The 15,505-nt window shown below is 47.6% G+C and overlaps 6 protein-coding genes across 6 annotated transcripts; 4 read left to right on the plus strand and 2 right to left on the minus strand.

The window, feature by feature from the left end:
- The first annotated feature begins 63 nt into the window (after positions 1–63).
- BJ212DRAFT_1314766 (uncharacterized protein) lies at positions 64–7,358 on the plus strand. The gene is made up of 39 exons (XM_041334131.1): positions 64–285; positions 341–773; positions 822–1,085; positions 1,141–1,317; positions 1,368–1,472; positions 1,527–1,573; positions 1,624–1,738; positions 1,788–2,163; positions 2,220–2,283; positions 2,334–2,430; positions 2,478–2,508; positions 2,556–2,691; positions 2,743–2,788; positions 2,840–2,867; positions 2,915–2,941; positions 3,001–3,063; positions 3,113–3,412; positions 3,463–3,572; positions 3,622–3,670; positions 3,724–3,811; positions 3,867–3,879; positions 3,928–3,987; positions 4,036–4,128; positions 4,179–4,437; positions 4,489–4,657; positions 4,706–4,849; positions 4,898–4,959; positions 5,009–5,248; positions 5,299–5,401; positions 5,452–5,573; positions 5,628–5,689; positions 5,787–5,921; positions 5,970–6,033; positions 6,086–6,108; positions 6,159–6,284; positions 6,341–6,599; positions 6,648–6,757; positions 6,813–6,836; positions 6,887–7,358. Exons 1-39 carry the CDS (start codon positions 176–178, stop codon positions 7,022–7,024), a joined length of 4,872 nt encoding a protein of 1,623 aa, XP_041198808.1. The 5' UTR covers positions 64–175; the 3' UTR covers positions 7,025–7,358.
- Positions 7,359–7,466: 108 nt separating this feature from the next.
- BJ212DRAFT_1314801 (HAD-like domain-containing protein) lies at positions 7,467–8,865 on the minus strand. Its single transcript, XM_041334132.1, has 8 exons — positions 8,797–8,865; positions 8,705–8,724; positions 8,482–8,650; positions 8,352–8,432; positions 8,238–8,286; positions 8,031–8,183; positions 7,830–7,983; positions 7,467–7,774 (listed from the first exon to the last, which is right to left on the minus strand). Exons 1-8 carry the CDS (start codon positions 8,827–8,829, stop codon positions 7,693–7,695), a joined length of 741 nt encoding a protein of 246 aa, XP_041198809.1. The 5' UTR covers positions 8,830–8,865; the 3' UTR covers positions 7,467–7,692.
- A 159-nt stretch (positions 8,866–9,024) lies between these two features.
- Positions 9,025–9,337, minus strand: BJ212DRAFT_1248996 (uncharacterized protein; the record flags this gene model as incomplete). The annotated part of the gene is made up of 2 exons (XM_041329694.1): positions 9,025–9,120; positions 9,215–9,337. Coding segments are annotated over 2 exons (219 nt in total), but the record flags the coding sequence as incomplete, so codon positions are not given.
- A 154-nt stretch (positions 9,338–9,491) lies between these two features.
- On the plus strand, positions 9,492–11,410 carry BJ212DRAFT_1217097 (P-loop containing nucleoside triphosphate hydrolase protein; the record flags this gene model as incomplete). Its single annotated transcript, XM_041329318.1, has 9 exons — positions 9,492–9,599; positions 9,649–9,959; positions 10,014–10,225; positions 10,276–10,782; positions 10,833–10,875; positions 10,926–10,973; positions 11,026–11,148; positions 11,198–11,325; positions 11,379–11,410. Coding segments are annotated over 9 exons (1,512 nt in total), but the record flags the coding sequence as incomplete, so codon positions are not given.
- Positions 11,411–11,817: 407 nt separating this feature from the next.
- BJ212DRAFT_1314819 (uncharacterized protein) lies at positions 11,818–13,713 on the plus strand. The gene is made up of 3 exons (XM_041334133.1): positions 11,818–12,185; positions 12,239–12,361; positions 12,429–13,713. Exons 1-3 carry the CDS (start codon positions 12,067–12,069, stop codon positions 13,297–13,299), a joined length of 1,113 nt encoding a protein of 370 aa, XP_041198812.1. The 5' UTR covers positions 11,818–12,066; the 3' UTR covers positions 13,300–13,713.
- Positions 13,714–14,297: 584 nt separating this feature from the next.
- On the plus strand, positions 14,298–15,454 carry BJ212DRAFT_1474958 (homoserine kinase; the record flags this gene model as incomplete). Its single annotated transcript, XM_041339171.1, has 3 exons — positions 14,298–15,003; positions 15,050–15,186; positions 15,236–15,454. The coding sequence occupies 3 exons, from the start codon at positions 14,298–14,300 to the stop codon at positions 15,452–15,454; spliced, it is 1,062 nt and encodes a 353-aa protein (XP_041198813.1).
- Between the last annotated feature and the right edge of the window lie 51 nt (positions 15,455–15,505).

Below are 15,505 nucleotides of genomic sequence, written 5' to 3' on the forward strand. Positions count from 1 at the left end.
AAGGACCCCTGGTACTGACGTGTGTAATAAATTGAAATTTACGCTTCCGAAGCTGTTGAACCATGTGGGCATCTCGTTATAAAGTTGTTGATTATACAGTTGTTGATTTCAATCTCACTCTTCTACATACTGCGCAACTTGATAAGACGCGCAGTACCAGCCTATTTCTCAGGAAATGTCGCTCTGGAGTCGGTATACCGATCCTAGTCCATGGCAGGTCGTCTTGAGGTCTGACACTTTTCAGTCTCTCGATGGGAAAGCGATCATCCATGGCAACTTGAATGCGTGAGTGTCGTGCTCCAAGTTGATGCCTGAAGCTTCTAACATCCTCAATTCTTAGAGTGTGGTACAGCACACTCATGGTTCCAGCATATTTTGCTGCTGCATCCGCTCTTCTGCTCTTGCTACATTTAATAGCGCTATCTAAGCCGGTCAAAAAGGTTTGGTCGCGTTTTCTGCCCTCTAGGACCGAGGAAGAACCTAGCATTTTCTTCGATGAACCTACTATAGCTGATGGATTTTTCTCCGAGGCTAAAGTATTCATTTCCCAACATGGTGGTTGGGTCATTTTTGCATACAAGTTTGCAAGATTTATTGGTTGTCTTGCGTTCCTGGGACTGTCATTAGCTACTTTCATATTAGATGAACGTGAAGAGCACGCAACTGGAGCCAACAAACTGTCCAAAGGAAAGCATCGCAGGGCCCATCCCTCCGATGGCTACATTCCGTTCTCTCACGCTGAGTGGTTGCAATTTGCGTTGTGCATGACTGCTGTTGGTGATTTGTGGTTATCTGTTTCGATATTCGCTCATTCTCTGCAGGCTTATGCATCTATTCTCGGGCTCGTTTCTGTGACAACGAAACCCCGATGGAGCAGGCTGGTGTCCAATCACCTGGCTACTCTTCTCTTCGCAGCCTTTGCGGTATTTGCGTACCGGGATCTATGGCCCCTTATCACCTTCCATAAACGACCCAAAGATTTTGAGGAAGGGAGCTTATTGTGGGTGAAAGTCGCTGTTCTTTTCATGTCAAGCATCGTATTCCCTCTCGTGAGCCCGAGGCAATATGTTCCAGTAGACCCCGCGGTATGTCATAGTATTCCATAGACCTCTCATCACCAATGCTCACGTCATTTGAAAGAACGTCTCTGACAATCCTCACCCCGAGCAAACTTCTTCTTGGCTGTCTATGATTTCGTATACCTGGCTGGACCCCATCGTCTTCAAGGCGTATCGAGTTCCCCACCTGTCGCACGAAGAACTTCCCCCAATGGCCGACCATGATCATTCCAGGAACCTCAAAAAGAAGAGTTTCCCCGTAAGTATATGTCATTACTATAATAGGAGGTGAGTTGACAATCGTTGCAGCATCTTGACCCCTTCTCTGGTAGCCGAAGGCGACATATCTTCTTCGGCCTCATGAAGACTTTCTGCGTTGAGTATATAGTCTTGTCTGTTATGATTGTTCTCCAGGTATGCAATTTCTCTTGCTCGTGGCTCCCTATGTCAGACAATTCCCCATGACAGGTGCTGGCAAAACTAGCCGCTCCCTTTGGAATTAATCAACTTTTGCTGTATGTAGTTTGGTTGTCACATTTCTTGACATCTCATGCGATTTGTTTAGTTATGTTGAAACGAATGGCGAGCGTGCTGTGGTCCGTCCATGGGTCTGGATTTCCTGGCTGTTCTTAGGACCACTTGTGGCTTCCTTGGCATGGCAATGGTATATTTACATTGCGGTGAGTGCGATCGTTGGATAACTAGTAATCAGAATCATGAGCTTTCTAGACACGCGCACTCGTGCACACGGAGGGTATTCTCACGCAGCTGGTCTTCGAGCACGCGCTCCGAATCCGAATGAAAGCTGAGCTCCCCGATGACGGCAAGAAGTCTGGGGAGTCTACGGCAACATCAACGCCAGACAGTGCATCTGTAGCTGGATCCAGCACCGCCGCCGCGGATGAAAGTACGGATGGCAGTGGTGACGAGACCATTTCAATATCTTCCACGAAAAAAGGCAAGCGAAAGTCCCAGGATGTCAAAGAAGAACTGGACAATTCGCCGAAAAAGCATTCAAGTGCTGACAACCTTGTTGGGAAAATTAATAATCTTGTCACAACTGACTTGAGCAACGTTACCGATGGACGAGATTTCCTCATGGTTGGCAAGTCACACTTGGTTCTGATGGATGCGTGCTTTCTGACGCGTGTTTTCATCCAGCGTTGTACGTGCCACTTCAAGTAGGCATGTGTATCTGGTTCTTGTATGAAATTCTTGGCTGGAGGTGGGTGTCGTCACACTGCCGTCTAACTTGACTGATGGCTATTTACCAAGTGCCTTTGCCGGCTTCGCTGTGATGATCGTCATGTTCCCTCTCCCTGGGTACGTTGCCCAGATGATTCAAAAGGTGCAGGTAGAGAAAATGCACAAGGTTGGACCTTTCGTTGATTGGTCGGTCGATGCTTATCGTAACCCCAGACAGATGCTCGGGTGCAAACCGTGACCGAAAGTAAGTCGAGCATAATCGGTGTAAAACCGGTGCTTATGGTTCACTAGCTATGAATGTTCTGCGTATGATTAAGCTGTTCGGATGGGAAGAAAAATTGGACGCGAGGATTAGCGAGAGAAGAGAAGTAGAACTTGTCTGGACGTGGAAGACGAAGATCTTAGAACTGGTAAACAACAACTTGAAGTACGTCTTCGGTATTAACTGGTGTGACAACGAAAACTGACGCATGAATAGCTACGTAATTCCGCTGTTTACTATGATGGCTTCTTACATGACATTCGTATGTTGCATTCGATTACATGCAAGGCAAGTTTGTTAACCTCTCTCTTAGACTCTTATTATGGGACAAAACCTATCTGGTCAGTGTATAGACTGTTGCGTTTTATTGACCTGACAGGTATTCCAGCTTCAAAGGTTTTCTCGTCGATGTCAGGTAAGCTTCATACTGTTATTCACTTGTTTAGAGTGACTGATGACTTGTTCCTCTGACAGTTTTTGACATCCTGAGAGACCAGCTGAACATCGTGTTCTTCTCCATTCCAAGATTTACTCAAGGTCATTATTTTGTCTACTACGAAATCACTGACAAAACGATGCTCTCCAGCCAAAGTATCGCTGGATCGCGTCAACAGTTTCCTGACTGACACAGAACTATTGGATGCCCACGAACAGCAGGACGACGACAGAGTCCAGCTCTTTGTCCAGTCAGAAGAAGAATCTGACCTCATCGGCTTCAGAGACGCTGTCTTTGCATGGTCTAATGAATCCCATGGGTCGCTGACGCCGTCGAAGCGCAAGTTCAGGCTTCGCATCGATGGTGAGATGTACTTCCAACACGGTCGTATCAACCTTGTCGTTGGACCGACAGGTTCTGGAAAAACATCAATGCTTATGGCTTTGCTCGGTGGGTAATTGTTGGACCTTGTCCGTAGATGTTTATAATCTACTGCCCAGGCGAAATGCACTTCACGCCCTCTGGTCCAACATCTTGGTTTAACCTCCCTCGCAAAGGTGGTGTAGCCTATGCCGCGCAAGAGTCCTGGGTCCAGAATGAAACCATTCGGGTACGTGAGATCGCAAAATCAGTTATTCGTATGCTGAAGTAGCTCTCAGGCCAACATCCTTTTTGGCACACCCTATGATGAGATTCGATACAAGAAAGGTGGATATTCAGTTGCGCTACTTGTGAACGTTTGTTGAAATGTTTGAGCGCAGTCTTGTATCAGTGTGCTCTGGAGCGCGACCTGACTTTATTCGAAGCGGGCGATCAAACAGAAGTTGGAGAAAAGGGTCTTACGCTAAGGTAAGTTCAACAAGCTCAGCCTCCGTTTATTATAAGTCTAACATCGTATTGAAAGTGGCGGTCAGAAGGTAATCACTTTCCTCACGAGTGGGCATGCGGCTGCTGAAACATGTTAGGCACGAATTACTCTTGCAAGAGCTATCTATTCTTCGGCGAACACACTGCTGCTTGATGATGTTGGTCGTTCCATCTCTGTTTTGAACTATTAGTGAGTAGACACACAGGTTTTGGCTGCTCTGGATGTCCACACGTCCAAGTGGATTGTAGATAAATGTTTCGCAGGAGATCTAGTCAAAGATCGAACAATTATCCTTGTGGTACGTGCATGTAGGTTAAATGTAACTACTCCTTTTCTAAGGCAGTACAGACACATAACGTTGCTATGACGAGTTCTATAGCGCACTTCGTTGTGTCCATGGGTTCCAACGGTCGGATTGTCAGCCATGGATCGATATCGGAGGCCATTGCAAAGGACAACAAGCTTGCAGCGGAAATGGCTAAAGAACAGGAAGTGCTCGGTAAAGAGGCTCAGATCGTAGACACTCCAGAAGAACCGAAGGCCAAGTCCGATGGCAAGTTGGTGATGTCTGAGGAAATTGCAGAGGGTCATGTTTCCTGGCCAGCTTGTTGGTTCCTCCCTCCACAATCCTTGGTGCCTTGCTGATATTGTTTTTCAGTCAAGCTCTACCTGACCGGCTTGGGGGGGAACTATCCTATGACGTTCTGGGTTGTGTTCTTGGTTCTGATGGGGTTGACGGACTTCGTCAACACTGTGCAAACCTGGTTCCTTGGGTACTGGGCATCTCAATACGAAGATCGTCTACCTTCAGAGGTCAATGTCAAATTGTAAGAATAGCTGCCGTTCGTGGATTTGTCACTCACCTCTATCGTAAGCTATCTCTCTGGATATGCCTTGCTCATGCTCTCTGGCTGTCTCATGTATTCGGTTGGGTATTACATGTATTATCGGGGTTCAATGCGGGCGTCACGAACCATTCACAAGAAACTCATTCAATCTGTACTTGGAACAACGCTAAGGTATGTTCTCTGGATTTTACAGTCGCGCACGCATTCATTATTGGACAGATGGTTAGACACGACACCTACATCTCGAGTTATCACCCGGTGCACACAGGACATAAGAGCCAGTCAGTCTCTTGCTTCTAGACGGTCAACATTTGCTGATAGGTTATCCAGTTGATGGTCCGTTTGCACAGGGAATTGGTTGGGTCGTTGAACTTTCTTTGACGATGATCGTGAAGCTCGGAGCCGTTGTGGTCATGACGCCTGTCTTCTTGGTGCCCGGTCTCTTCATTGGCTTGCTAGGTGGATGGATCGGTCGCATCTACATGAAAGCTCAACTATCAGTCAAGCGAGAAATGAGCAACGCGAAAGCACCGGTCCTCGGTCACTTCGGGGCTGCCATTGCAGGACTTAGTAAGCGATCACCAGGCTTCTATGATATGTGAGCTCATTCATTAAAACAGCATCGATCCGAGCGTATGGTGCAGAGGAGGCGTTCAAAGAAGAATCTCTTAATCGCATCGACCGCTACACCAAATCAGCGCGCATGTTCTATAACTTAAATCGGTTCGTTTGTGTTGGCTGTGGAGCGATTGGTTGCTAACGGGTGTTCTCAGTTGGGTTTGTGTCCGTATTGATATTATCGGTGGTGGATTCTCGGCTGGTCTTGCCGCTTATCTAGTGTACGGTCGTGGAGCCCATGAGGCGTCAAACATTGGGTTCTCTCTGAACATGGCAGGTAAATCATATCTACATGGTGTGCCTATTGCGAATTTTCACTCACACCTTACAGTCGGTTTCAGTTCCATGATCCTTTGGTGGGTTCGTATCCTCAACGAGGTGGAAGTCAGCGGTGAGCTACTTTCTCACATAACTCCTTCTGTGTCTAACTGATTTCTGTAGGTAACAGGTGAGCATGGACAGACAATGCCTCCGACTGTTGCTTACGTGAAATAGTCTGGAACGGATCGATAGTTATATCAAGATCGAACAGGAACCTAAGCCTACTGAAGGTGGCCAGCCGCCTGCGTACTGGCCTGCAAGCGGTGATCTCCGCGTAGAGAATCTGTCGGCCCGCTACTCGTCGGTGAGCATTAGCTCGTGTCTCCGCGTTCTACCTAACCGTCGCTTGCAGGATGGACCTAGAGTTTTGCAGGACCTGTCTTTCCACATTAAATCAGGTGAACGCGTTGGTATCGGTGTGTCGCGAGCTTGCTTCCACTTCCAATTCAATCGCTAATCCGAATTTAGTGGGGCGAACTGGAAGCGGAAAGGTGATACTTGTTTGCGTTATCTACCTTGACTTATATTGACTGTTCTGAAGAGTTCCTTGACCCTCTCTCTCCTTCGCTGCATTTTTACAGAAGGCAATGTTTATTATGATGGGATTCCGACAAGTGGGATCAATTTAAATGCCCTGCGGTCCAACGTGACCATCATACCTCAGATCGTACGTTTCTTGTGCCGTTGCTCGTTCACGTCGCTGACGCGTTTCATCTCGCACAGCCCGAGCTCCTGAGCGGAACGCTTCGTCAGAACTTGGATCTCTTCGAGCAGCACGATGATGCGGTGCTTTACGATGCTTTACGCGCTGCCGGACTCTTTTCTGTCGAAGACGAGTCCGAGGCGAGCTTAACATTAGACAGTGCGATCGCAAGCGGAGGAGGGAATCTATCAGTTGGTCAACGCCAGATCTTAGCTCTGGCTAGAGCTATGGTCCGCGGAAGCAAACTGCTTATACTGGATGAGGCAACTTCCGCTATTGGTGTGTACCTCACGTCGTGAATTTTTATTATGCTATAATCCTCTGCAGATTATAAGACCGATTCTGCCATCCAGTCTTCTCTCCGCAATGAGCTGAATAACGTAACTCAGATTATCGTTGCACATCGGCTGCAGACGATCATTGATGCTGATAAGATTGTGCGTATTTGAAATTAGGATATTGTGTGCTGAGGACTTACGATCTGCTCGATAGATGGTCCTCGATGCCGGTAGACTTGTGAGTAACCCTATCTTGTATCGTGATCCCATACTGACCGAGTTGTACAGGTCGAATTTGGCAGTCCATTGGAGCTATTGCAAAATGAACAGGGTACGTTACGTGCTCTAGTCGATGAATCTGGGGACAAAGAAGCATTATACGCGGCGGCTCACGGCAAGTCACTGGAAGAAGTAGAGAGATTGTAGTCGGAGGGTAGTTTATGATCTATCATACTTGCAGAAGTGGAAATTCTTGTACCCCACAAGTGGGTACAAGTCTGGTGAAAAATTTATCTGTTCCCTCGTACCCTCAATCATACCAATTCACGCCCGCCTATCAGCTCACAGCTTCATTTGGCATGCTAACATTTGTCAGCACAATGTTGCTTGATTTTCGCTCCCTTCAAGTTGTTGTTCTCCTTGTTGTCTACACATTATTCTCCCCTAGACAACCCTTTATAGATGAAAGAAGATACTTGTCCCTTCTAATAAAGCATGTCAATGTTGCCATTCAACACGGAGAGTGCTAGTGCACGACCACCCGAAAGAAAGAAAGCTACTAGTGTCGCGATTGGGAATTCAGGGCCAAATGTTCGCTGATTCCCTTTAAACAAGCGGTGTGAGTCCGTTCGTATCATTTAATTATGAAGCATCACAAGGAGGTAAGTGTCACTGCAAGCGAGGGCAACTTAAGTATTGTTCACTCTAGTATCTTTTACCAGAGTTATTGTTCCGGCAACTCTGCGAAAGCCATTGCTTGTTCGTCACGATGAGGCAGCTTCTGTGGGCCATTGGTAAGCACCCTCCCGTTTTGAATATTATCATGCCTTAGAGCCTGAAGATTCCTGAAACCGCTACTTGGTGGGAGTGTCTGTCTACAAAATTGCTGATCCATCAAGTCCTCTACGGGTATCGATCGTGAGTCGAATCTTGCCATTCTCCCAATTCACGCCTACTCTACGAATGGTTTCTTGAGTGAGTGATGAGTGCTGCTGAGCGCATCGCGACTCACGTAGTTAGATCATCAATGATATATGTGGGGCGCTTTATTTCCTCTGAACAGTTCTCAAAGTCCTCGCGTTTGTGGGAGGTGCAAACTGCAAGCGTCTTTGCACCGGCACTATTTCCTGCTTGCACTCCGGATGGTGCATCCTCGATGACAAGACCTAGAGCAAATCAAGCGCCACAAAGAAACGGGTAGTGTCTGACTCACACTTAGTCACATCAACCCCAAGTTTCTTTGCTCCCTCAAGATACGGTGTGGGCTTTGGCTTGCCTTCACTGACATCATCTGCCGTCACAAACCCTGACGTAGGCACGGGAATTTTGCACTTTGGTATGCATTGACTTGCGTAATACCTCGAGGCTATGGTCCAGGGAGCTCCGGTGCACCATTAAGAAGACAAGATTGCTACACTACCTGATGTGACAATTGTCCACCTCGTGCACATGTCATTATGGGAGTTGAGCTTCGAGCGATGTAGTCAGCCGATCGTGCAAGATATGTGTAAGTTCGAAAGTTCGAAAGTATTACCTGAGTCAAGAATTCGATGGCGCCTTCGAGGGCCACTGGGCTACCCTGGATTACTAGGTCCTCGAAGCGCAAAATTTCGCTCTGCAGAATCAGCGAGGCTATCGCAAGTATGGAATGAGGTCGAGCCCACATTCAAAAGTTCTGTGTCCTGGATATTGCATACCGTCTCGTCCTTCAGGGTATCAGCAAGTCTCCGTCCATGAGTTTTCTGCACGATTGGAAGATGCGATCCAAGTTTGTATTCCTCCGCGAACGTTTTCCAGGCTGAAATGACGCCAGGAGTGGAATCTATGAGGGTCCTGGCGTACGGCGATCAGCCATGGCAGATTAAGAAGACTGATAGTGACAACTACCCATCCAAATCGAAAAGGATCTACATACGAGAGGTTATCCGCAGAGGGTATTGTCATTGTCCAACTTTTGCATCGACGAAATAAACACGTACAGCATCGACTGTCACGATCTCAGGTAGCGCCATGGCCGTCTGAGTCTACGCCGACTGGGGTCTAGTACTACCTGAGAGATAAGATAACCAGGAAAAAGTTATTATAAATTATTTAAATAATTGTCGCGGCCAATCAACTTCGTTGCAGTCACCCACCTACTGCTGCCGATCCGTCATCACTGCAAGCAAAGACTAAGATCCAAGATCCAACCGCCATCTCTAGCCCGCAACGATGGCTGATAAAATCACCCGTATCGCCATCGTAGACGCAAATCGCTGCAAGCCAAAGCGATGTGCCCAGGAATGCAAGAAGGTGACGCACCACTTCCTTCCAAGCAATCACATCAGATCAGTCACTTATCAGCTCGCGAGCAGTCATGTCCTGTGGTCAAAATGGGTGCGCCTCCACCCGAAGCACAGGCAGGGTCCTCATGCTAATTTTCCTTCCAGGTAAACTTTGCATAGAAGTAAAATCGACCGATAAGATAGCGTTCATCTCTGAGTTTTTATGTATCGGTTGTGGTATCTGCGTAAAGAAGTGAGTGGATCGTTTTACGAGGATCGTCCACATAATGGAGAAAACTCTTAGATGCCCATTCGAAGCTATCGCCATCATTAACTTACCGACTAACTTGGAGTCACAAGTGACGCATCGTTATACCGCTAACGCCTTCAAACTTCATCGACTACCTACCCCAAGACCTGGCCAGGTCCTCGGACTCGTTGGCACCAATGGAATTGGTAAAAGTACGGCACTAAAGATTCTCGCTGGAAAACAGAAGCCGAATCTTGGCCGTTATGATGTGAGCAGTATGAGACTGTCCCAAGACGACATTGACTTTTACCTGGCAGGATCCTCCTGACTGGCAAGAAATCTTACGTTACTTCCGTGGGTCTGAGCTGCAAAACTATTTCACCAAGGTTCTCGAGGACAATCTGAAGGCACTCATCAAGCCACAATACGTTGACCACATCCCTCGGGCGATTAAAGGCAGCCTGACTGTTTCACAAATGCTGGACTCGAAACTAGAACTTGACAACAAGCAAAAAATGTGCGATGAGTTGGAGCTGAACAATGTTCTTGATCGTGAAGTTTCGGCACTCTCTGGTGGAGAACTGCAGAGATTCGCGATCGCCATGTCATGTATCCAGAAAGCCGATGTGTGCGTATGTCCCAATTCCATTATAAACCACACTTTAAAATCAGTCTTGCGTAGATATATGTTTGACGAGCCCTCGAGTTATCTCGATATAAAACAGCGGTTGAAGGCTGCCGAGGTCATTCGGTCCCTACTCACCCCGGACTGCTATGTCATTGCTGTCGAGCATGATCTGTCGGTATTGGATTATCTTTCAGACTTTATCTGTTGTCTTTACGGAAAGCCATCGATGTATGGTGTTGTGACTATGCCTTATTCTGTCCGTGAAGGTAAAAGTTTACCCATTAACTCGGTGTGAAATGGCTCACTCCTTCACAAGGTATCAACATCTTCCTGGACGGTTTCATTCCCACCGAGAATTTGCGTTTCCGTGAGGAGTCTCTGAGCTTCAAGATGATGGAGACTGCTGAGGAGCTCATCATTGACAAGACCCGTCATTATTCTTATCCATCTATGTCGAAGACGATGGGCAACTTCAAGCTCACTGTTGAGGCCGGTAGTTTTACTGACTCAGAAATTATTGTCATGCTTGGCGAAAACGGGACAGGGAAGACAACCTTTGTCCGCCTGCTTGCTGGCGTGATGACGCCGGACGACGAGGCAGACAAAATGGAGCTGGCGGTGTCCTTGAAGCCGCAGACGATATCACCAAAGTTCCCAGGAACTGTCCGCATGCTTCTGCTGAAGCAGATTAAAGCGGCCTTTATGCACCCACAATTCCAAACGGACGTGCTCAAACCGATGACGTTGGATAATATTATGGATCAGGATGTGAAGACACTCTCTGGAGGTGAGCTGCAGCGCGTGGCTATTGTCCTTGCACTTGGTGGGTGCTTTCTTTGATTTCACTTGGCGTTGGCTGACACCTGACTTAAGGCAAACCCAATGTGTCTGTGTATTTGCTCGATGAACCAAGCAGGTACACCAATCTTGATCTCCCGAAATGAATACGCTAACACAGGATTGAAGTTTCCTCGACTCTGAGCAACGTATCATCGCAAGCAAGGTCATCAAACGGTAAGCAAATGGTCTAGTCGTCTCGTTTTTAGATTTGATGGATACTCCTCAGCTTCATCCTTCATGCCAAGAAGACTGCTTTTGTCATCGAACACGACTTCATCATGGCAACCTATCTGGCTGACCGCGTCATTGTGTTTGAAGGGGAGCCCGCCGTTCGAGCAAATTCTACGCCGTAAGAAATTCAGGCGACACTACGCTCACGTGGTTAATTCGCTTTGCAGACCACAGTCCCTCCTCACTGGAATGAACCACTTTTTGGCATCGCTTGAGGTCACGTTCAGACGTGATCCCACAAACTTCAGGCCAAGAGTCAATAAGCTTAACAGCGTAAAGGACAGAGAGCAGAAGGGTATGTCTTTGGCCTTTTGAGTCATTTATAAGGTTTTGATATCGTTTTGGCAGTCATGGGCAACTACTTCTTCCTTGAGGAGTAATTGATATCCTTGTTCTGCCACTGTTCGTCAGGAACGCGACAAGATTGGTTGACGACGATGAGGGTTATTCTCAGAGCTGATATTACGAACAGAATCGTAGTACATCTTGTTGTACGATCTGTATTAGCTTTCACTATCCTCTGCGCTGGCTGGCGAATCTTGGGAAGATTAGCAAGTCACGGGTTTGCAGAACCGATCGTGCCTTGCGAGCCGTGTGGCCAGTCGGTTGAAAGATGCAGTCCGAGTTTGGTAGTCTCTGATGAACAATAAGAACTGTTCTTGTGGACAATGTCGAACAACAACGGATGACCTGGTAAAATTACACAATGCACTCTCGCGTTGGCGACTACCGGGGTGCTTCTTTATTGTGAAGGAGAGGCGGATCTACGTATGATTCCGTTGTTCTTCATTGTTGTTCCCGATGCCTTTCGTCAAGTATAAAGACAATACCACGGCATGCATTTCGTACACGCCGTGTTCATCACAATCTCGTCAGTGACGAAGTGGACTGTGTCTGCTGCCTTCTTTTACTTCGCCCTCTTTGCTTCCAACTTACGACCCGGCATTGACTGCCATCTTTCACAAGCTGGTCTTGGACAGGTCCTCGAAACACTCATTCGCCGCTGAAGTCGACAACATACCAGTACATCTACACCATGAAGGTTTCCGTTTTTGTAACTCTCGTGCTCTCTTCCTTCGCTACCGCTCTTCCGAGCCTCAAGCGCCGTGGGGGAAGCTTTGTACTGCAGAATGGTATTGACGCGATCAATTTGAAGTACGTCGCGTCGGCTCTACGTAGTTTCTTAACAATCTAACCCCTGCTTTCAGCAACCAGTTCCAGTCCTTGACTGCGTCCTCACCATGTACATCTGGCAACGCCTGTGTCAGCGGAGAGTTTGCTCAGTGTGTCAACGGGCAGTACGTCCTCACTTCATGTGGATCAGGTCTAATGTAAGTCTGTTCTATCGAGTATGTTCCAATGTCAATGCTTAGTCGACCTTCCAATGCTTCATCTTAGATGTGCTGCACTTCCTCTTGTCAACTCTGCTGGAACTAGCATCACTTGCACCACTCAAGCAGACCTGAACTCTCGTATTGCTGCCACCGGCGCAACTGCCGACGGAACAAGCACGACGGGCAGCCCCTCCAATGTGACCACTACATCCAGCTCAGCTTCAACAGCCACTTCCACAGCAGGCTCTGGGTCAAATTCCAACTCAAATGCTCAGACCTCCCTAACTCTGCTGTCAAGCCTTGTCGCTCCTAATTTTGCTAAGAACGGTCAGAATGTAAACACCTCCGAGGCTGGCGAAGTCCCCTCTTTGACCTCCACAAACAACTTCATCAACTACTGCGCCACATTGTCCAATCTCCCTATAACGAATGGCCAACAGATTAAAGGTGGTTCCTGCAACCCCGCTCCCATGGGTGCCATCCCTTCCACCTCGAATATGCCCAGCGCCAAGTTTGTCAGTCCTAACAACTTGGCTGTTCTTCCAGCGAACACCACTTTCCAGGTGACGCTGGCGGTGAAAGAACTCCAGACTGGGTTCTTTGTTAATCCGGATACCAATTACTTTTCCGCTCCCCAGCAAATTGATCCTACATCTGGGCAAATTCAGGGTCACGCCCATTTCGTTATCGAGGCGCTTCAGTCCCTTACGCAGACTACCCCAACCGACCCCAATAAATTCGCATATTTCCTTGGTCTAAATGGCAAAGCAGATGCAAAGGGTCAACTATACGCCAACGTCACTGGTGGTTTGCCTGAGGGGACGTATAAGATGTCTACCATTATCAGCGCGATGAACCATCAACCAGTTCTTGTCGCTGTGGCGCAGCACGGAGCATTGGATGACCAGATCTACGTGAGTTGCGAGTTGCGGTAATATCCATCTTATCGCTGACAGCTCTACCAGTTCACTGTTGTTGCCTCCGGCCAGAACGGCACGACCAAGACGACAACCTCCATTGGTGGCTCGCCGCTCCCTTCAACTGCCTAGGGTGTCTTCCGTGCCTACGGGTTCCAGCACTTGACCCTCACATACGCCCGAAATTATGAGCGCCACAACCATTTATAGCAAGGCTCGACTGGCTTGAGTTTATAGATTGCTACTTTCCTTGCATGTTGTTCAAGACCATCACGGATAGAATTTATGTCGCCCGATTCACAGTGGGCAAGATTGTTCTCATCAACTTCAGTGTAGCCTTTATGCACTAATATGTAGCTATTGCCTCAGGTCATTACCTTATATCAAATAGTTATATCACCCCATAAATGAAATTGCTTTGATTATCGTTAATTCTGCGATACAACTTTGTAAATGTTCAAGCATCAGGCAGGACTCAGGGACACCCGAAACACTAATGTCGCCTATTCTATTACGAGGGCCTGGGCCGATTATTTCCTCCAGCGGAATATCATAATGCGTAAAACCTTGATTTTTATGCACACGGACACAGTAATTTGGTGGAGGAAAGTGCTGTTCTTCACTGGTTGGCGAGCTCAGAGTGATCAGAGGCTTCCACTGGCAGAAAAGATAGTAGATAGCTTCAGTAGCGAGTCCAGAGAGATCAAGTTACTGTGAAATAGCTACATCAGCCTCAAAATCACTTCAAGTGTAGATTCTATGATACGAGAGATTTCCCCTTTACCATAAATCTTGAAGTTGGGGTACTCCACGGCGTTTGTTTGGCAAAAGCCTTAGATCCAAACAAATCAAAGTGATCCTTTGATCGGCCGCAATTGGATCACAATATTGACTTGAAAAACACCCTTCGCCGACTTTTATCGACGATCAGCTCCCCCCGCTTCTACGTATAAGGTCTGCAGATCTATTTATAATACAGATCATTTCTCAACCACCATCCATAGTTCATCACTGACATGACCAGCTCGTTTATCATACGAGTTCCAGCAACCTCGGCCAATATTGGTCCTGGTTTCGATGTTGTCGGCTTGTCACTTTCACTCTATCTCACTCTCACTGTCACCATCGGGGAGACCTCTACCTTACCAGTGATAACATATTCGGGTGAAGGAGCCGACGAAGTCCCGCTAGACCCGTACCGCAACCTCATGACTCGCGTAGCACTCTACGTGCTACGTTGCAATGGCCATAGGACATTCCCTCCCGACCTTAGTATTCACTGCCACAACCAAATACCTTTTGGACGCGGACTTGGCTCGTCTGGTGCAGCGGTCATTGCAGGCGTTCTCCTCGGAGACAGTCTCGGAAAACTCAACCTTTCCCGAGAGCGAATGTTAGACTACGCGCTCATGGTCGAGCGCCACCCAGACAACGTGACAGCTGCACTTGTTGGAGGATTTGTAGGATCATACCTTAGAGAACTAGACCCACAAGCTACTGAAGCAGCGCAAGTACCCCTCTCCGAAGTCCTCCCGGAATACCCGTCTGATGCTGGAGAAGACTGGGGCCTTTCCCCACCTGTTCCGCCGTTGGGAATCGGTCACTATGTCCGATTTAAATGGAACAGCAGCATCAAAGCTGTTGCCATTATACCCCGATTTGAACTTAGTACTGCAAAAGCACGAGCTGTTCTAGCCAGAGAGTTACTCGAGGAAAGATCTGGTACGTGCTCTCGTATATGTATAAAGTATTGTGTCTTGAATGAAAGTACCCTTACCCTCGCAGGTTTTTAATATGCAACGATTAGCCGTCCTCACCACAGCTCTTGGTCAGACGCCACCAGACCCAGAATTAATTTTTGAGGCTATGAAAGATCGCGTGCATCAGCCGTATCGAAAAACTCTTGTGCGTAGTTTCATTATGTGTAGGTTCCACTTCTTGACCACCATTTCAGATACCTGGCCTGCCAGCAGTTACTTCCTTAATTACGCCTGCTTCACATCCTGGCCTGCTTGGCATTTGCCTCTCTGGTGCAGGGCCGACCATCCTTGCGCTTGCAACTCACAATTTTGATAGTATCGCTGGGAAAATACAGGAAATATTCCAGCAGGAGCAGATCACAGTGGATTGGAAGATACTGGAGGTGGCGGGAGGGAGCACCGTAGACTCTTAATCTGCATCTCGGCTCAGCTTCAATGGTATGTGATCTGCCCTTCCACCGATT

This window comes from Suillus subaureus (assembly GCF_016647635.1).
Source record: "Suillus subaureus strain MN1 chromosome Unknown BJ212scaffold_2, whole genome shotgun sequence".
Taxonomy (NCBI): Eukaryota; Fungi; Basidiomycota; class Agaricomycetes; order Boletales; family Suillaceae; genus Suillus; species Suillus subaureus.